Source organism: Eleginops maclovinus, chromosome 1, assembly GCF_036324505.1.
Source record: "Eleginops maclovinus isolate JMC-PN-2008 ecotype Puerto Natales chromosome 1, JC_Emac_rtc_rv5, whole genome shotgun sequence".
NCBI classification, from domain to species: Eukaryota; Metazoa; Chordata; class Actinopteri; order Perciformes; family Eleginopidae; genus Eleginops; species Eleginops maclovinus.
In genome coordinates this window covers 19,806,103-19,828,204 of record NC_086349.1, presented here as the reverse complement: position 1 = coordinate 19,828,204, position 22,102 = coordinate 19,806,103, and the positions used below count along the sequence as shown (strand labels likewise).

Genomic DNA, 22,102 nt, shown 5'->3' with positions numbered 1-22,102 from the left:
TCACTTTATTTCTGTGCTAATATAAATAGACAAACGCCCTTGCACAGATACTGTACATCATATTTTAACTAAATAAATCAGATTTTGACAACATTATAGATGGATTTCAGAATACATTCTGAGCTACACTTCCATCACTTTGAGTCTTGAGAGGATCATTACCAATAATAAACCCGACTTTTGATGTGTGTGTGTGTAAGCAAAAGATGAAAATCAATACTAAACCCCACTGACATCAGCAAGGTTAGTTTGATTAATTGAAGGTGTCAACTTATCCAATAGTTGAATATTTTTTGTTTAGATTTTGAGACAGCTATGGAAAACAGTTTAAAATCAGCTTTATTTTCCTTCTCGTGTGCATGGTAAGACACAAAGAAGACATATCACAAGTCAGTGATACAATCAAATGATAAAAACAGCAAATGTTGTTGCAGAATGGGACATGGGACAACAAAGGATCGGTGTGAGTGGGTGTAAATACGAGTGCGTTGTTCTGGCTCTGATGATGTTGGCCTTCATTCTCACCCTATTGCAGCTTCAGATGACTCACTGGTTAGTATGGTGTGAGCTTCAGTATTAAAACACAATGTGTTAAAGGTCAAATGACAGGCTATTCAAATAATTACAGAGCTCGGCAGGGCCAAAGGTCAGAAATACACTACGGATTGTAACAAAGATGAATGGCGGGGCGAGCAGGAGCAGAAAGCAGGGCGCAGAAACAAAATGTGATGTTTCATTATGGAAATGGCGCTTTTTGGAGTGCGCTGTTGAATAATAACTTCCAGATGTCTGGGTAGCCAGGGGCTGGCTGATATCAAAGCGTGCAGGGTTTTGGGGAGGCAGTGGCGTGGAGGGGAAGAGCCGGGACCACCGCCAGCTGGCTAAGGCCGATGGCACCAGAGCTGGGGGGCTGCATCCATTTCACACTCACTGACTCCTGTTCACATAGCGTTAGTGTGCGTAAGCGTGTGTGTGGGGGGGAACGTTATTTGTTTGTGGTTTTTTTTTGGTTTTTGAAAGAGATTATGTCGGATCGAGTGTGAATTATGCTAATTTTGCGTAACATTTTAATTGCTTTATAGGGTCTGTGTGAGGTTGTGTCTTTGTTTGAACGCATAAAGTGTCTTGTGATTGGAGCATATAGGTTTTATCTGAGCTAAGTGCAGGGTTGCATGTCAGAGAGTGTACGCCATCCTCGCATCAAGGGAATAACACATCCCTGTGAAGCTACCATTAAACCTTCTGATATATCACTCTAGTTTGCTCCTCATCCTCTATCTTTCATAACAGTTTGAATAGGTGCAAAGACATCTCCGCGTAACTTGTTTTTTAAATCAATTCGTCACCTTCCTGTACGTTCTTTCTTTCTGTGTGAGTGTGAATAAGATCGAGTAAATCAGAGTTGTAGAGTTTAATCAGAATTACACCCTGGCTAGAAAAAAGCCTGTTTAAGCCTTTTGTGATGTGCACAGCCCTTTTTCCAATTCTCTTTCTCTGTTTTTTTTGCTCTACATCTCTCCTCTGGGAACTCACTAGTACCTGTTACCATGTGTAGATAAAAGGATTTGGAGCATGACTTATTTAGGTGAGGGGAGGGTAGGGGGCCCACATCTGCTTCTGACAACCCTTCTCCTCATCCTCTTCATTCCATCCCAAACACGTCTGGCCCTACCTCTGCCACCCCGCACTGCACTGGTAGGATGTGGGGCAACCAGCCCCTGCAGTCAACCCCACTAAGCCTTCCTCTCTGTGAAGAAAAAGAATACATTTGTCCAGAACCGGCTCACATCTGTCTTACCCCGCTCTGCTGACAGACCCAGTTTGTGCACACAGGCATGTTGAGCTTGGCAGAGGTTGGTCTCCTGAATATGGACTGAAGGCAGAGGATCATGTGCATGTTTCAGTGGACTTGTCACACAGTACAGTGAACATGGAATATGGTAACATGTGTGTTTGGAGGGCTAGTGGGTCTCTTCTACAGATTGTGAACAGAGTAGAAGAAGAGGAGGTGGAGGATAGTGTTGGTGCTTTGTGGGCCGTGAGCATGAGAACAAGCTGCTCGGGGTCATGAGTGAGATCACATTTGGTTCTGTTTCAGGGTCTTAGCTCCCTCAGTGGCCAGAAGTGTGTATTGCACAGAAGTAATATGAAATGAAAGCAATGGAGGTGCTATTAAAAATCCTACCCTCCTATTATGTAAATGTATGGTGATTGTACTTCCTTCTCCTATGCTCCTGAATCCACAAGCCCAGATGGTCCCCCCCCCCCCATTCACAGCAGCAAGTAGCTACACTGTATATCCTTCCTGCACTGTTTTATTTACTGTTATGAAGTATTTCTGTTCTGTTAACAGGAGGATCTGCTGCTTACCCTCAACCCATAATCAAAAAGAAAGAAACAATTTCAACATTCTTTATGTTAGCAGCATGAAAACACATAATGCCCTTTATTTCATTTTACAGAATTATTTTAGTTTTATTACCATGTATTTTAAAATATCGTATTCCTGAGCACTTCATTCAGCCTAATCATTGAGGCTGAAAGTGTGTGTTACGGCCCGTCCACACGGTTCCGTTGCGTTGACGCTGGACGCGCCTTCCCATTCACCTTTTCAACCGTCGACGGAAGCGCCAGCCAATCAAATCCCGCGTATGCAAATATCCCAGTAGCATAACAGCCAATCAAACCAAATGTATGTGTGTCCGGGGCGGGAGATTATTGTGATTGGTTGTTGGTCGCGTTAACCCCAATTGTAGAGACGCATCAACGCAACGGAACAGTGTGTACGCTGCGTTAAACTTTATTCTGTAATAGTGTACAAAACAATGCCACCCCAAAATGCATATTCTTGAGTTTGATTTGTCAACTTTACTGCACTTTCTTTACCAAATTATTTCACTAAATGTATTTAAAGCTGCTATAATCAAGATTTCTAAATTCACAATGGATCAACTGACTTAGCATATGTGGTTTTGTAATGAAACCCTCACAGAGAAGTATCACTCTTTAGTTCCTCTCAGCTACCGAGCATTTAAATCTGGTATACAACCTGCAGCTTCACTGTTTTGGATCAGACTCGCAGTTTATGTAACATAAACCCTCTGTGCACTACTTACACAGCAACAAAAAAAGAATAAAGATGATGTGAGCAACTCATTAGACGGATCAAAATGCAGCCATTTAAGACTCCAAATTGTCTAGACGTTAGAATTTTCCTCCACTATTGTCCAGGTGGAGCTGCCAATCCTGTCGTTCATTCATCTTCATACCATATGCATTTCCCGGTGTAACCACCTCCCTTTCTGCACAGAGACTGAAAGTGCCCTGAATTGCACGGTACATGGTGTCTAAAATGTAGCGCCTGGTTGATGAAACTGAACATGACACCTTGGCTAAAGCCCCTCCACACCCCACACCCTTACCCACCGACATAAATGCATACACACCATATGCCTGGTAGCTTGACACATTTTCCTTTAAAGCAGCCTTAAAAGCTTTTCTCCTGGGCGTCCATCTAATAAAGCAATGCTTGAAAGCATTGTTTCCGCTGGCAGATACAAGCCAACCCTCGGAGGGACGTTGACCAGGCAAGAACAAACAGAAAGAGATAAAGAGAAAACACTTTTTATAGACTGCATTGTACAGGACCCCTACACTTTCAATGTGTGCCAGAAGCCATTGCCATCTTCCAGCAATGTAGCTATGTTGTTTTTCATTTTTATTCTCAAATGTCAAATGCTTGGGAAGAACTGTTAGGCTACATATTGCACAGGAGTAATATGAAATGAAAGAAATGGAGTCGGTATTAAAAACACTCTTATTATGTAAATGTATGGTGATTGTACTCCCTTCTCCTATGCTCCTGAATCCACAAGCCCAGATTTTCCTTATATTCTTACCTGGAAACCCTCCCCCCATTGACAGCAGCAAGTACATACTGTATAGGTTTCCAATTGTTTAGTTTTTGTTAGTTTTTGTTCCTCCACACCCTGTCTTGCATCGCCACATTTCATCTTTGTGTAGCACAATGCTGTCAGGCTGCACACTTACACCACAGCTACTAGAGTCCTCAGTTTGCCCACTTCCCTAGTATTTCATTAAAAACCTACAATGAAATGTAGTTTACTTGCAGGTATTTGTAATTATTAATTGGTTCCAGGCTAGCTGTTACTGTAACCAGACCCATGATTTAAAACATTGACTTAAACATCTCCCTAACCGTTAATTAAAATCCATTAATATGGTCACCTTACATACATGCGTTTCTACCTGCGGGCACCCACGTAGATAGCAGTGAAAAACACTACATTCACATATTAATACACAGACAAAACTTACTGTTAGGTTATATACTATATAGCTGAATTCCTCATTCCATATAATGTGTTTTTGATGCCTTTTAAACCATTTTTCCGTTGTATTTAACATGCAGTTTTCGATACATTTAATTATAATTAGACCGTGGTACTCATTACAATCATTAAAAGGAGTAAGCTCCTATTATTGGGCCACCCTGTAAAAAATAAGGTTGAATTGATGAAAGAAATATATTGGGGGCCTTTTGGAAGGCGTCTCTTTCAGGTGAAGCTCTGCGCTGCTGTTTTACCTGCTGCTGCTGCACCATCAGCCTAACGCAGCTCAGTGCTGGAGGAATCATTGTTATTGAGACAAGCTGTCAAGACCCACTGACTGGAAGGAGAGACAGAGACAACACTAACACTGCGAGAGAAGGGCAGGGGGAGTGCAGGAGCAAGGGATAGCTCAGGGGAACATGATTGAGACACAGAGCGCAACTGATACGGAGCTTCACAGTGATGTCTGTGACTGAATTCTTGACATGTTCTCCCTGGCTTGTAACCCGGAGATATGTTGGTAAACTTACTGTAGAACTAAGCTCCAGATTGGCAATTTAAAATAACCTTTATATAACTTTCATACAGTACAGCACATCCACTGTTTCCCTCGGGACACTAGGAATGTGGTAGTTAAAAGTAGGCCTTGAGACGGTGGAGCCTATGTAACCTTGACATGTGTATGTGTGTAATTTCCTTGCATTAGGAAGCAACATATCTTATTATGTGCACTCTGGTGCTTTAACTAGCCCTGAGGTACACGATTAAAGGTTTCTTACTGTATTTTCAATGACTTGTGTTTGCGCCTAACCACCCTGCAAGCATTTGGAATGAAGCAGAAAGTCTGCAGTTCACTGTCATGTGTTTTGCAGTATTTCAACATGAGGACATTAATTTAGATAGGTGATATGTCTGATAGCTTCAGCATTTGATGTAGCTCTTCTGACTCACGGGTGAGTTAATGTTCACAAGGAGATTGAAAATAGGCTCCTTTCAAGTTCCTTATTGGAGCATCTTTCAAAAAGACAGATTTGTGGTGGTCATTCCTCTCTGCCTGCAGGGAGCCTGTAAGAGAAATGTAAGATGGGGGAATATGAGTTAATAGGCTTTTTAAATCCAGTGTAAATGACAAAGTCCCTTGTTTATGGTCTATTACATATATGTGCACATATAGACATGCACATTCAAACTGAGCTCTGTGTTGCTCCAGCCTGATGAGACAAATTAATAAGTTTAGATGTTTGACAAACATATCAAGCTTGTAATTTACAAGGTAGTTTATATTTTATTTCTGTAATGAATTTAATAATTGCTGGAAAAGATTCAACATTTTTAAAAACATAAATTATACATGCCTTTTGTTCAACTCTTCGACAAGTTTGATATTCACCTTTTCATCGTGATTGCACACAATAAACAGTCTTTCAATTATATACATTGTTTAAAATCAGCTTTTGTTACAGCATCCTTTTTTTTTTTTGTTATTATTTGAGGCATCTTTGTGACATGGATTTATTATGAGTTTATCATCAGAATGTATGAAAGCCAATATATGGATAAAGAAAGATAGCACCATGATTATAAAAGGAGGACTGCTTTTTTCTTCACTCCAGTAATTGCTATGACACATTAACCTGTATTTTAGAGTAAGTCCTTCTGAAGGCAGTGAGATGGAAGTTTAAAAGTTGTTTAAAAACTTCAAACAGGGTAACCATTGTCCATGTCAGTCATATAATGCACGCACAGTTTCCTCTTGTCAAAAGAACCTCTGGTTTGAGACGGAAAAGACTTTGGCATCACATCAGTTCCTGTTAATATTTACAGCACATTCACCTTTCTAAATAAAGCCTTGTTTTCTCTTAAAGGTCATAAAGGAAGAGGGGAAAGTTGCGGAGAGAAAAGAGAGGAAGGAGGCGTCACAAGCACCACCTCCTGTCATCATGTTCTCAGGCTCAGGCAGGAACAGCTCCAAGGGTCTAAGGAGACAGAAGAGGGACTGGGTGATCCCACCAATCAACGTGGCAGAAAATTCTCGAGGACCGTTCCCTCAGATGCTCGTCAGCGTAAGTGACAGATTTTATGTGCATCACTGATTTGTTCTGAATTTGCAGCTTGTTGAGGGCACTTCACAGCTAACGCTGATTGGGGATGTGTGATGGACGTTGATAAAGAAAAGAAATACATTAGCATAGCTGGTTTCTTCTCCACGTCCTCACAAATGATTATGTTGTGTTCCACGGGTGTAATTATAGCCACAAAATCTTTACACAATTTAAGCAGCTCTGATAGGCCCTGAGAAGTGTTCCCTTTAGATGCGAGGAAGACTCTGAAGCACCTAAGCAGCTAAACTCTCATTGGGTTCAAAGAATGATTATTTCTCCCCTTTTCTTTCCTTTATCAGGCCATTTCAGAAAGGTTGCCCGAAGTTCAGTACTATTTTAAAAGCTCATTTATAACAATACAATTTGTCACACAATCTTTACTGACTCCATAACTCTGGGTCTTCTGTGAGATACAAGTAGAAATAATGAAAAGCTATTCCCAGGCCCAGAAGAGCAGGACAGCAGTTTATACTATAAGCACCAGCAAGGAAATGAAGGGTTTCAACAAAAATTAATCAGACATAACAATATTAACAATAAACTGCTTTCATATCCTAAGAACTAGGAGTATACAAATAGCAACACCTCAGCTGTTTGTTCATATTTAATAAACCTTTCCTCATTAAGCATTCACGATATGAATGTGGCAACAACAACAACTGACTGCCATCACTGCATATTAGATTTCTGCAAAACTGCTAGTTTTGATAAGTACAAAATATAAACACAACATGTTGGAGGTTGGAGGTCGGGCCTGAGAAAAAGAAACATGAATAAATAAATGTTTGTGTAAATGTGTTGTTTTGCAAAAGCAGGAACTGCAGAGTGCTTAAAATTCAGAGATTCTGTCACAACAGAATGTGGAGTTTGTCTCTCTCAGAGCGAATTCACTCTGCTGCTGCTGCGCGCTGTAATTCATCAAAAAACATCATTCCAAAGACCACTGCTTCATTCTCTCCTTCGGTCTTTATCTGGGATATCTAACCATCAGCCTTCCCTCGCTGTTTACAAAACTCTCACAGTTTATCTCTTTTGGGTCTTAAATTGTGCAAAATAAGCACTTTTTTCTCCCTTTGTTTCTGTTCTTTGTTTTTCTTGCGGGTTTTATCCAATCCCCAGGGAAAAGCCTGGGGAGCTGCTTGAAGGAAACTTTTTTATGTTCCTTTTATTTCTACACAACAACAAAAGGATAAAGTCAGAGATGGGAGAGCTTGCAGGTCTTTGTTTTGGAGTAAGAGTACGTCACATCAGCCTGACCCTCTTTATCCGAGTCCTTCAGTAATGCTTCACCAGCCATAAACTGGTCAGACAGTTCTGTTACTTCCATGAATTGGTCAGAACCAGAGAGTCAGAGGGGATGGGCCAGGGAGAAAGAGAGAGGCTATCAAAGGAACATGTGGAAGTATACTGAGCAGCCAAACACAACCCACTTTGTGCAGTAAATAAGTCCGTCAGGGGCTGGTGGATTGCTGAGGGTGAAGCGTTCAGAGCAGAGGAGAAGTGATGCGTGTTGATGCCTCTGTTGGGCTCCCGTCTTTCTCTTTAATGATGACTAGAGGACAAGTGGGGCCGTACTGAGAACTGGAGATTTTAACAAGAAGACAGCTCTGTGGGGTGGTAGGCATGGGAATGAGTTTATATTTGTATGCGTTTAGTCCACTTTGGTAACCTCTTTAGTCCTCTGTTGGAATTTCAGAATGTTGCCTTTTGTTAAATATTTCTCAGTCAAAGCTGAAAGCAACAACACAATCCAATCAAAGATATTTAATTTTGACACTCTCTGATGTTTAAGTTATTATTGCAAAGTTTTAAACATAACATTTTGAAACAGAACTCGCTGTCTCTCAACTCCCTTCCTGCTCTCCTACTGTGCCATTACTCAGTGCTCCGTGTGCTGTGTCTATGTGATGCCTTCCCTAATGGCCTGTGAAGTCAGTCCCTCTCCTAATGGGCTGTTCTGTCATCCAGCGCAGCACTGAGTGACATGCAGGCAGCGGTCTTTCCCTCCATCCCGTCGCTTTCCTCCCTGCCCTGACCAAGTTGCCATGAGTTGGACATGCGGGGTGACAGCAGCCCTCACCTGTATCTCCGCAGGTCTGCAGCACTGTCACTTCCATCAGGCCAGCACAGGATCGGGCGGGTTTTCAGGACAGAAGCCCTACTGACCGGCCTCTGAGCCTGCAGCCTGACATGGCTCCAGGGAATTGTTGAATGCATATGGAAAATCTTGGCAGGACTGTACTCCCCATTTCTCTTTAGAGCCAAGACTGTGTCAGAGCTCAATGGGATGTTATTGACTGCTTTTTATTAATAGAAGCACTGAATTAATTATTCCAGCACTATACACTCTGCCACTGTACATCAAGTTGTGTTGTGCACCTGATGTAAGTCTGTGGCATTATATTAGTCCCTATCAGCCTCTAGAGTCGCAGAGTTGTACTAAATGTAGCCTGGTATTAGTGTCACAACATTTTCTCCTTATGTGTTCTCAGTTATTGGACAGCAGTAGTGATTTCCTTCCTTTAAAACAGAGGTGGAAAGTATAGCCAAAAAGTACCCATAAGGAAAAGTAGCAACTTGAGTACAAAGGTCTCATCTGACAAACCACCTTGAGTAGCAAGTCACTTCATAAGTCGAAGATAAAGGATTGAATACTGGCACATTGCTATCTTTTTTGAACCTCTCATACCGTATGTGGATATTACATCATTTCAACCACAGATTATGAAAGTATTTATGGTCAGGTTGTAATAAAATCTCACACCACCTGCCTGTATACAGTCAATAAATCAGAGTTGCACCATGAATGTATCCAAATATAACACAGACATTTGTTTTCTTTTTTTATCTACTCATGTTAGAGTAAAAACTATGTTGCATTAAATCTACTCCAGCAGTACAAGAATTACATTTCATGTTTCTTTACATCTCTGCCTGTACAATAGATAGGTACAGTATGAGTAGTGCATATTTTTTACATAAAGACAAAACTTAAGAGAGAGCCATGTTGAGGAAACAGAAACACCAAATAGACTAAAACAGAGGATTGGCTGAGTAATTCTTCCCGTTAAACAGGTGTTCTTTGTCGTTCTCATTCTTCTGCAGCCAAACAGCCATCAATAGCATGTAAGGGACATTGATTTTTCACAGAGGCTTTTTGAAACCTTCCATTGATCCACACACTTCTCCTGCGGCAGAGAGTTATCGATTTTATTCTGCTCGGGTAAATAAAGACTCAACATAACCCCCCCCCCGCCCCCCAACTCCCTTAACCCTCCATTAGAACAGCCATCAGCAGAAAAATGAACAAAACCCTGATCAAACAACAATTTAGCCACAGAGATAGACGGGGTATGAATAAATGTTTGTCGAGTAAAAGGCCGTTTTATTCTTCTGTTCTCCGATTCTAGATTTTGGGACAATCAGAGAAAAAGAGGCAGAGAGAAACGGAGGGACATTGCTTTGGCCACGGTTAAGATCATACTACCAGAAAAATTAGTTTTTTTTAACACTGTATCCGACTTTTACACAAATAAGACTGTACATTGGTTAGCATGTATCATTCAAAGGCAACATTTGGGGAATATGCTTCTTGACTAAACTACTGGGAGTTAGATAAGATAAATGATGCCACTATCATATCTGTCCATTAAGTATGTAGCTGTAGTCAAAGACTAGCATTAGGACTGAAAACAGCTAAAAGCTAAACAAATAAGATATAATAATAATATATGGAAAGCTAGGCTGAGTCTGTGTCGCCTTGGCAGAGACAAGCTAACTGTTTCTCTTTGTTTTCTTGCAAAGCTAGGCTAGGCTAGGCTAGGCTAGTCGTCACCTGGTTTTAGCTTGATATTTAATCGACAGATATGACAGTGGTGATCTTCTCATCTAGCTCTTGACAAGACAGCAAATAAGCATCTTTCCCAGGATGTCAAACAATACCTTTAAGGCTAACAAGCATAATATTTGACTTGAAGCAATGCTAGTTATGTTTTCCTCACACGGGACTGGCTAACATGTAGAAAAAGTAGGTGAAAGAATATTTCTCTCAGCGTTAGCCTCTTTTCATCCTCAATATATATTTTTCAAATTGTTAACCTATTACATCACCTGGCTTGTCCTCAGCCTTCTGTCGGTTCAGCCTCGCTCCTGAAACCTGTGGGGTTTCACTTCTTAACCGTTCTAATATTTAATATTTTTCTAACAGAGATTAATTTAAGAGGGAAGACTTGAAAAGGGGATATGAAACTGGTTTATTGAATAATATTTCTTTGGTAGAACTGTTTTATTCAACAAATGTATTTCTTTGTCATCTTTTTCTAGTTTCCTTGAGCCTGAGAAAGGCAGAAATTCCGATAAAGTGAAGCTACATCCTTCAATGATCACATGACAATTTATCGACAGCAAGTCCATAGAGGGACACAGCAGCTGCTAGAGCAATACGCCAAATAAATGGGTGCTTGTATAAAGCCCTTTATTGACTGATATGAAGAGAAAGAGGTTTCATTTGATACCCTGCAATTTTATCGCCAAGTAATTTCTACCAGCAGTTTTTTGTGGGATCTGTTAATAAAAGATTTAGCCTGAATGTTAAACAGTACACAAAATGCAGTTATTTGTATCTAATTTGTTGTGCGTTGCAGTGCATCTGCTTGTGTTTACTGTACCCGCTGCAGCACCTGTGCTCCAGTTTACAACTGTTTGCATCTCTCTCTGTGGAGCGAAAAGCGTTTTATGAGCAGAATGAGAGATTCCCTCCCCCCTACCCTCTCGAGGTGTCTGTTTTCTCCTCTGCGTACGTTTACCAGTGATTAATGACTGCTCTGCTTCACTGACAGACACAGCAACAACAAAAACACCACAAAGACTGACAAAAAAGGAAAAGAAATGTGAAAGGAAAGGATGAACAATGAGCAACATACTGTACAAGTGAGCTGGAGCTGATTGCATTTCAGAATTTGAGGAAGGACAAAGACGGGTGGTTATGATAAAGAAGACAAGACAGCAACAGAAACCGAGCGGGAATAAAGGGCTAGACCTGGGATAGAGGCACATCTGTGTTTGTGTTTAGGTCTGATAGACTTCCCGAAGAACTGCTTGCTGTTCACTGCCTTTTCCCTCAAGTCACACACCACCCGGCCAACACCAGCACTGCATTGCTCCAGTCTGCCCACTTCATCCTTTTTCTCTCCCTCCTGCTGAGATGTTCACTCACAAGCACACACACACTCAATCACAAACACACATACACATGCATACGCAAGAAGAGAGAAATGTATTGTCCTACCAAGGCAGCAAACAAAGGATCAGTAAGGCACATGCGCTGCGTTGTTGCCTTTGTATATGTTCATTGTTTGGGGTTTTGTTTGGTTGCTTTTTTTTCTTTATCCCTTAACAAAAAGATGAAAAAGCTATGCCAGAAAAACAGGACTCCATCTTGTTGTTTTTTTAACCCAGTTCGCCCCAGAAACCGCAGGATGGTGGAAAGCAGGGATGTGAATATTTGAGGATCACAGTCCGATCCAAAGATCAGTCACTGAGAAACCACATTGCTGCCCATATGGAACACTTTACTAATGTTGAAATCCACAGAATTCCTCTTCTGGGAAAAATAAGTTCAGGCTGTGAAAACACTGAAATGTGTGGTAACACTAAGCCTGTCAGACATGAACTGTACAGGATGTGAACTACTGTATATGTATTCAAGCATATTTTGTTCAGGGCAATGTTTTGTCTTGTGTTCTTTTGATTTTCTTGGGCACTGCTAAGGTCCTTTCCTTGGCAGGCGTACAACTTCAACACCCATAGGCTCACTTTACACACACACTTCATAAACCCTACCAAGCCCGGGAAGAAAAGAAAGAAACAATAAACTGCTTTCAGATATGGGAGGACCTCCTGTTGTGTTTGGAGAGGAAGGGAAAAGGAGCGAGAAACCTTGGTCCACTCTGGGGGAAGAGTGCCAACAGTCGGGTCAGCATCTCATTTGCTTTTTGTTTGACTCAGTAGCACATCTTGGGTATATTAAACTTTTGACTATTTGTTAGGTTTCCCCTCTTGAAGAATACACAGAAGGTATTTCCTTTCTTAACCCCAGCTGGGAGTTTTCTTCAAGCACAAACAATCTGCAAACTGTATAGCCCAAGGTACAATTTAATACTTACTGATCCTCTTTTTTGAAACCATGGTAGTGCATCGGCTTATTGGATAGCAGTGTTGGTTTGACGGTCCACCATTTTGGTCTAGACAAAGATATATATAACAACTTTCAGATCGATTGCTCTGTAACTCAATAGAGCCATTCATGATTCTCGGAGGATGAAGCCTACTGACTTTGCTGATCCCCCAGACTTTTGCGCAATTGCCACTTGCAGTTTGACTTTTTGTTGATCTTCGTTTAATCTATCTACAAAAATGTGATGGATTGCCATGTGTTTTGATATATGGAACCATCAGGAGGTAATGTAAATCCTTTGGTTGTCTTTAAACCTCTTTTGTTGCATCATCAGGAAAATATTCAAATGTATTCAGTGCTTTGGTTTATGACTGAATACGCCCAGAGCTTATCACATTGTATTCATTGTACTCTGCTGAACTGAGATGTGTTACTTTGAGCTCAAATCACCACTGGCTAGTGAAATAACACATTTATCTAAAAAATCCCAGATATCTGTTTTTCTGTTCTGGCTCAAATACATCATCCTTGGCACATGTGCATGTAAAATAAAAGTATTTGGGATATGAGTATTCATTTATTTAAAAATGAAGAAAGACCTCTGCTCAGAAGTAGAAGTGACAGCAAGGGTGAATTTGTGTAGCAGTCCTGGCTGATGGCAAGTATTAAACAGCAGAAGAAGTTCAGGGTGCTTTACATTGTTACTCTTGCTAATGGAGTCTTTCTGGTGGAGGAACAGGCTCACTCCTGTCTTTTTTGACAAGTCAAATCATTAATGAAACATTTGAACATAAAAGCAATTCGACCATCTTCTGAATAGCGTGAGACTTGGTTCTTTAAGAGAAGGGGTGAACACCTGAGTGCACATTAGTAGCTCACGCAAGGATGTGATGGGGGGCAATGATGAAATAGAAGGGAGGGTTAGCTTTATGGATTCTGCTGAATTTCTGTATGCTCAGATCTGATTCATTTTTTCTGCCAAACTGTCCACCCTAAGAGCCATACCCCCCATTATTTATACTGTAGTCTTGTCTTGACATTTAACAAATATCTTATGAACTCCATTTCCTTTCCTCTAATGAAATTAGTGAGATCAATGCAATTACATTCATCAGTCCAAGGAAATGGAGTCTCCAACAATCTCCTGGTATTGACGTGTTAAACAGATTGCTACTTCATTCATATATTTGTAGAGCATTTGCCCTCTGTTTCCTCTTGTGTTCAAGGAAGTGAGACTAAAATGTAATGTAATGTAATTTTCACAGTTTAATATCTCATTATTTTTAAATTAGAGGCGTAAATTCCCGGTAAACATGTTCGTCAGGCATAGAGTACATGGCCCTGTTAGCTGTGGGCTTGTTGCGCACACCACACAAAAAAGAAGAATCCAGACTTAGTCCCCGAGACAGGCACAGATGCACACACACATGGAGATAATCACACACATGTTCACAAATCCTCCCTAACACATTGTTCTGTGATATGACATCAGGCAGCACCAGGCGGGCTCCCTCCTGGGTTCAGTTGGTGTAAAATTAAACAGTAAATCATCTCACTAAAAGAAACAAGAGTTATGTGTAAGTCAAGGGCAAGAGTTCTGGGCTCTTTAATAGGGTATGAGGAGAACTTTATGAAGGAGATAAATAACAGACTAACAAACAGCCTTTGTCTGGTCCCCTAGAGGGTGGCCTCTGCGACCCTGCGGATCAGAAGGATGAAGGAGAGCCAAGAATCTCTTTTTCCCTCTGAAGACATGAAAAAATAATGTGCAGTGAAATAGGAGGAAAGATATTCGGAGAGGGACTCGGGGATGTGGGGACCAGTGATGAGGGTGCCAGTGATTGCTGGTGATACGAGACAAGGTCGGTCAAATGGAAAGGACAGCTTGACGGAGGGTTTGGCAGTCACACAGACAGAGGGACGGGAAAGTAGACACATGGCAAATCATGCAGGGAGACATGCCCATCGAGTAACAGAAAGACATGAAAAAGAAAGATGGCTGTTGTGCTGTCAGGTAATAATTTCCTCCCACCTCTGCCTAGTAATGTCTGCCTTGAAGACGGACAGAATGAATCGGATTCAACACAAAGCAACAGCATTTAGAGAAAATGAAAGTCAAGAAAAGGGGAAAAATCTTTGAGCTTGAGATTGTATTGAAGCGCTTTTGGATGGAAGTCGTGTGAGGTGAAATTCTAATCTCACTTAATGTGCTTGTATTTTTCCATTTTCCCCTCTTTGGCTCTTTCTTTCCTGGAGGTAGAATCAAAATCGTGGCTTGCACCAGAATAATCTGATCCTATTTACTTTGTAATTTAAAATGAAAGGCCTCAGAATGTTTTCATGCAAGTATAATAAATACTGTCATGGGGTGATGGTGTTTTTGTATTCCGGTAAAATCCCATAACCACAGACGCAAACATAGACATGAGGGAGCACACACAAACACACATTAAGATCTGGTACAAGCAAGCATATATCACCAGCGTGCATGTGTGTTATAAAATTCCTCACTGCACAATGAAATGCTTTACAACGTCTCAAGATGAAACAGCTCCAAAGCTAAACAGTTTATCACTAGATAAAAGCTTGCCGGTATTTTATAACTCATTCTTTAACTTTGCAGGTTTCTCATTTCTTCTCAATTATGGGTATTTCTGGCCAATACTCCCTGATGGTGCTCAACACATTTGTATTGCTCTTTATTTCCAGGAGAAAAAATAAAATGTCTTCCTGACGCTCAATAAAAGCTGGAACATCCAACACTTCATAAAAGTGTGTATCTGCATCATTCAAGGAGCAACGTTATGGTTCATCTGAGGCTGTGCATATTGCTTCTTTATAAAAGGTGATTTGTGGTTGCTGTGTAGTCAGTGTCACTTTACAGAGGATTCCTCCATAAACCAAGTGTCTGTGCTGGTGGGACATTTTCAGCAATGTTTTCATGATGACTTCCAAGAATAGAAAAAGATTCAAAGAAAATGACCTCAACCGGCACTGATCCATATTCTGATCCATATCAATCAAGGAATGACAGGCCATCTGCTTTAAAAAAAACAACAACATGTACATCAGCCATCTGTGCGTCATCCTGCATGTGCCGGTGCTCAGGCAAAAATACACAGGCATGAATCCACAGACACAGATGCATGGCTTCACAAACATACACACACACACACCTTCTCACTCTTCCAAGGTTCATTTGTCAACATGACAGCTGGACTCTTGCTGAGGTGCAGTTTGCCAAGCATAATCCCTCGCTCGGTTACCAGGAGCCAGAACATCCTGGGAAACATTCTGACACACTCTTAGAGGCTGCAGTGCGGCCGCCCATGTGTGTGTGTGTGTGTGTGTGTGTGTGTGTGTGTGTGTGTGTGTGTATAAGAGCAGGCCAGTTTGTGTTTGTGTGCATGTACACACGAATGTGCAGATTTTCAAAACACCCAGCAGCAGCAGCAGCAGCGCATGGCAAGGTCCAGGCCCTCTTCAGTTCCTGCAGTCTGTGCTTGGCAGGGAGCGGCCTATTTTGTCAGGCTTCCAGTCGACATCAAACGCGCATACTGCTCCTGCCTGCCTCTACCTGAACATCTTTCCCCCTTTGCTTTCCCACTCACATATGGGTCCTTAGACATCTGTTTACCTCATGATACCTCTGAGTCTTTGCCCCTGTTGGCTGGGAGGAGTGCACTATATGATTTTGCATCCAAACTGCACTACAGCGGTTTCCATTGGAAATATGTCCATGCAATGATGTAACTGACTAAATGGAAAAAGACAATGTGGGCACTTTTTCTTATTTCCAGTTGCATAGTATCCAACAACAATCATATGTCTGGTCTAGGGGGGAAAACCCTATCCGCTTTCTCACAATATAGATCCGTCCTGCTGAACGGATGTCCTGTCAAACACGTCCTGGCAACTTGTCTTAACTTCCTGTTTTCAGGTTTCCAGCCAAAAGGGCTCATGCTCTGCCACAGGGTTTTTGCTGATGCAGTCAATTCACAGCCACTTTCATTTTCCCCATCTTACCCGCTCTCTCCTCACTCTTTCTTCCCTCCATTTTCCCTCTGGTCTGCATTTCTCCCCCTTCAATGCTGCCTGATGGATTTTGAAATAAAAAATAGAAAGAAAGGGGTGGCCTAAAGAAGTAGAAAAGTAGTGTTTGAAAGGTGGACAGTACAACAAAAGTGTGTGTGTGTGTGTGTGTGTGTGTGTGTGTGTGTGTGTGTGTGTGTGTGTGTGTGTGTGTGTGTGTGTGTGTGTGTGTGTGTGTGTGTGTGTGTGTGTGTGTGTGTGTGTGTGTGTGTGTGTGTGTGTGTGTGTGTGTGTGTGTGTGTGTGTGTGTGTGTGTGTCTATGTGTGTGTGTGTGTGTGTCTATGTGTATGTGTGTGTGTGTGTGTGTGTGTGTGTTGGAGTAAATGGCTGGGGAAAGTGCATCAGCAGCAGATTTCAAGCCACTGTCACCCCTCTCTCTCCTTCAAGTCGCCAACACTTTTTCCTCTAATTACCCAGATTGGGTTTCCTAGGGATGAAGGGATGAGGGGGTGGGGGGAACGGGTGTAACATGGGGTCTTTGATATTGTCCTTGTCAAAGCCTATAGGGGGGCCAGTAGAAAAGACATTCATGCATCCATCACACTCCTGATTTCACAATTTAATCAATCCCCTAATGAAAAAGAGTGACGCAGAGAGAGAGAAGGGGTAAAAGTGCGATTGTAGCCTTCACACTTTAACCCTGCTAATCCAACGCTAAGGGGTGAGGCCACTCTTTGTCTGCCTCTACAATGGCTGCCTTATTTTCATTCTCACTGCCTGGAAGAAGGGAATGAGGAGGGCGAGTCGTTCCATTGTTACCTCCAGGGAGAATAGTACCTCTAATTTGCCGTAAGCCGGCACTATTAAAGACCAGACCTCTTTTCACAGTGCAATAATTGGAAAAGTCATTCACTGCTTAACTTCCATTACTCCATGTTATTTTCACTAATATGGAGAAAGTTATTTTAATAATCTCACCTGCGACATTTCTAGCTATCATTCAAACGACACAAAAGCACACTATCTCTCCATTTCGTTCTGTCACTCTCACATGAACCAAGCCAGATAAAAATGAAAACCCATATTTTTTGCCCTCTTTCCCTTTCTTAATCTGGAAATTACATTTTTTTGTTTGTGCAGACAGGTAGAATTTGCTTTGAAAAGCCATGAAATAAGGTTGCCAATACATGGCACGAAGCTGTGCGGCAGGAGAGTTAAAACAACAGCTTTGTAGTTGCCTTTAACCAGCTCTTTGATCATTCACTTTAACATTCCCATACAATTGATCCAGTGTTGTTAGTCATGGGTTCATGGGTATCCAAACACAGAAGAGGCGGTTGAGGAGAGCAGGAGAGAACTGATTGAGACACAAGTGAGATTTAACCAGGTAGGACTCAGCAGAGTAACATGCTACTGGTCAGCAGAAATACTGTTTGCCATGTTCACTAAATTAGTTTAACATAAGGTCATCTTTGTAAGGATACACGTATTTCCTAATTACCAATAAACACAAAACATGACAAATAAAAACTATTTTCAGAGGAAGGAACTGGTTGAAAACTGATTCAAACTTAATGTTAATACATCAAAACGCCGTAAGACATGTTTACGCACAACCACAAATGTCCACCTCGTGGTAACTCTAGAGAAAATGTCAGCCTATTTTTCCTGTAGGGACCGTGAATGTGGGTGATTCATAGCAAACAATAACGCTTAAACGAAGTAGGCCGACCAAAAGACAAACATTGTCATCCCTAGAGTCACATCAATCACATCAAACATACTGGTGGAAGTGCATTGTTCTTACAGATATGGAAGGATTTAATGCATTACGTACGTCTGTTCACGCAGACTCATGAATCCTCACCAGCAATAAATACAAGATGATGCGCAGCTTCTGTTTTATGTTTAACTTAGTAAGTGCAATTTTTGAAAATCCCAACCTCAGAACGACTACTCAACATCAATCCTGTGCTTCCTTTTGAAGAGATACGATACTCAACATCAAAGCCTGAGCAAAAGCCTCTGTTTTAAAAAGGCCACAGGAAAGCTTTTAATGCAGACACTTTGCTGACTCACAGCAAAACACACAGGGTGTCTTTTTTATCTCTGTGCATGACACAAAGTACGTTTCACAGATGGAGTGTGCATGTGATATGCAACAGCACCTAAAAACCTTTCTCTTGTAGAGGCTCTCTCTCTTAAGAGTTAACCAGGTTGTTTGTGACCTGTTTGCCATTACCTGCATTTCTCACCTGCCTGTTAGGCTTACTGTTCTGTTGAAAACGTATCTCTCTGTTGGTTCCTGTCGGCATTTTTGGTCGGGAGTCGCTATCCCTTTTTGTTGGGCTTTAGGTGTGAAAAGGCCCAGCTTTCAGCTCTTTATGGGATGCTGTGACTTTGCTGTCTGCTAGTGAGTGTTTCTGCTGTCCTACTGCTCAGTGAACCAGTGTCGTTTCCGTACCCGCAGCGCTCTACATAGCACCTAATTGGCACTCTCGTGACAGGCCTCTGTGTGTTTGTGTGTGTATGTTTTTGTTTGTGTAAGACATACAATATTAGGTACTACATTTGAAGTTTCACTGCACCCTTAAAATGATGGAGTTGCCCTGTAAGTTTGTATCAAGGTTAGCATCTTCAAACAATAGAAAGAATGCTGATAAAAAAAATACCAGAAATACATTTAATTTTTAAAACTGAATGCTTATTTATATCAAACGATTTGTAAAAATAAATGTATTTGGCAATATATCCCAAAAGTTCATCCATACTTCTGTAAATACCCTTTGTGGCCAATACAGATGCCAACGTTCCTGTAAGTCTGTCACAATTTCACATCGATTAGGTATTTGGCCATTCATCATGAGTCCCCTTAAATGAGTGATGTTTTATGGGGTGTCCTACTGGTGAACCGTCGGAACTTTAACTCCTATCACAAATTTATAAATGGTTAATTAGACTGCTAGGCAACTCATGCCTTGTAATTCTTCTTACGAAGCCACTCCTGTTTGCTGGCGATGTGTTTGGGATCATTTGTCATGCTGAAAGACCCTGCCACGTTCATCTCAGCTTGTGTATGGAAGAGGTTTCACTCAAATACGATACCATGGCCCATTATTCTTTCCTTTTTCCCGGATCAGTCCGTCCGGCCCTTCTTGCAGATCAAACCTGCCCAAGCATATGTTTCACCCATGCTTCCGTAGTATGTGTTTTGGATCAACTCTGCATTCTTCACCCCACAACACGAGAACAAGGTTAGTTTTAAGACTAAAAGTTTCCCTATTTGTTATCTAATATGACAACCCAAGTTCTTGGATCATCCCATCCCCTAGCAAACTCTGACGGGCTGGGCTGTACTGCTTAGCATGGGTGACCAGTCAAACGTGTTGGATTTACCGTTATGTGTTAATGTATGTATTGTTACTTTGGTCCCAGCCCTCTGCAGTTGCATTCATGCAGGCTACACCGTGTGTTTCGACGAAATTTTTGCTACAATCGTCGAGTCTTGTGATACATTTTGACATTGGTGTAAGCTGTAATTGCTGTGGCCACAACCAGGAGGGTTATAGTTAAGCATCACTTACGAGTACTTCATCCTCTGTCTAAGAGCAAACTGCAACAATCAACAACTGCAGATGACCAGTGCTACTATGAACAGAAAATGATTTCTACTGGAGTACACTAAGCCTTCAATGTTCTCTCACCCTTTTCACGTATGCCTTGTTCATAATGTACCTTGTGCCATTGTGTGAGTTAAGCAAAGTGCAATGGTCTTGATGCTCAGGGGAATTCACACACAGAAACCATCATTTTCACAGTTTTAATCAAAATACCATTAATAAAATAGACCGATGACCAGCAGGAACAGGTCGAGCTACATCACTATCTCAGGTTATGTTAAGCAGTCGGGTAGAGCAGATCTTTTAAGGATTTTTTATTACCCGCAAAAGCTTTTTACCCGGTACATTGTCCATTAAACATAAAAGACATTAAAGAATCTGATTATTGTAGCAAACAGATTTTTTAATCCTCCAATTTTACTCTCTGTTAATATGCCCTATGCCTTTAGATGCCTGCCATACTACCTGGATTCTCTTTTCATGTAAATTATCCCTATGTCACTTATCATTTGGTGGTTTCACTAAAAACGTGCCTAAGTCCAAACATAACAGATCTTGATGTGATTCTATAGCTTGCATTGTTGTAGTTTCATACTGCCTAGTCCATGCTACAATTTTATTGAATATTAAGTTTTACCTTGTGGTAATGGTTTGTAATATTTACAATTTTGATTTCAAGATGCTGAAATACAGTAAGTTATACACTCTCATTAATACTTTTAATTAATCACACCAGTAGCTTGACCAGCTTTTAAATTCACTAATATCTTATTTCTTAAATACACAATTTAATACAACTAAAAAAGCTTTTATTACAACAGCTGCATGTGAATATATTAATCAATAGTTAACTTTCAACAAAAACACTTTGTGGGCCAATAATCAATGCTATAGCTTGGCAACAGAAGGGGGATTGTGACCATATTTCACATTCGATTAGGTACTGGATTGCTGACATTAATCTTGGGTGTCCACCTTGAAATTGTAGTGATTGTATGGATTGGGTTGAACAACATACATGGTGTAAGAATTCTCTGTCATGGATACAATTATAAATACTCCTATATCACACATTTTAAAAAAAGAGTCTTTATAATCATCACAGCAAACTTCATCCTGTATTCTTGGACCCTTATGTAGAGTAACAACTCCCAGGTTTTGACATTGTCCTTGATCTTTCTCTCTGCAACGACCTGCCAATCTGCCACAGCTTGTTTTAGAGAGGGTGAAAAGGGTTATCCATGGCTTTGATTTTGTCCTTTTTCCTCCTGTCCGCTCCCTCCTTGCTTTCCAGTTCCAACCTGAGCATTCAGCTGAACTTCCTTAACAGCTTGTTGAGCTCCAAGCCTCAAATCCTTCCAACCCAGCACACCACTGTGAAGAACACAGCCCCGGATAGTAAAGACTGATAGAAGATCTGCAGTCCAGTATACTGTATATTTTGATTTGGAAACCCAAGGTTCTTGTATGAGTCCACCCTCCTCACTTCCTCTGACTGGGGGGGCTTTCTTTCCTCTGGCATACCATCACAAGCGTGTTGGATTTACCGATATTGTGCTTCAAGTGATTTGTCTTTGTCACACAACCCTCTATAATTGACATAATATGTCAGGTAAAATGATCTTCTATCGCACCAAAGAATGCATAAAAAATAAATCGTTCATAGTCTTCATTACATATTATGACAGATATGGATGTAAGCTGTAAATTGACTGGTTGGCCTACGACCAGGAGGTGGTTAGTAGTTAACCATCACTTAACAGAGACTTCATCCTCTGGTCTAGGAGAGCAAACCTGCAAACAGAATAAGCATACTGGCA

General features: G+C 41.1%; 1 protein-coding gene across 1 annotated transcript in view; it reads left to right on the top strand.

Moving 5' to 3' along the window:
* Nucleotides 1–22,102, top strand: part of LOC134867645 (cadherin-4-like) — a 203,047-nt gene that overhangs the window by 140,105 nt on the left and 40,840 nt on the right. The window contains exon 5 of the mRNA XM_063888371.1: nucleotides 6,218–6,415. Within this exon, the coding sequence (XP_063744441.1) occupies nucleotides 6,218–6,415 (198 nt within the window). The remainder of the gene's footprint in view (nucleotides 1–6,217; nucleotides 6,416–22,102) is intronic.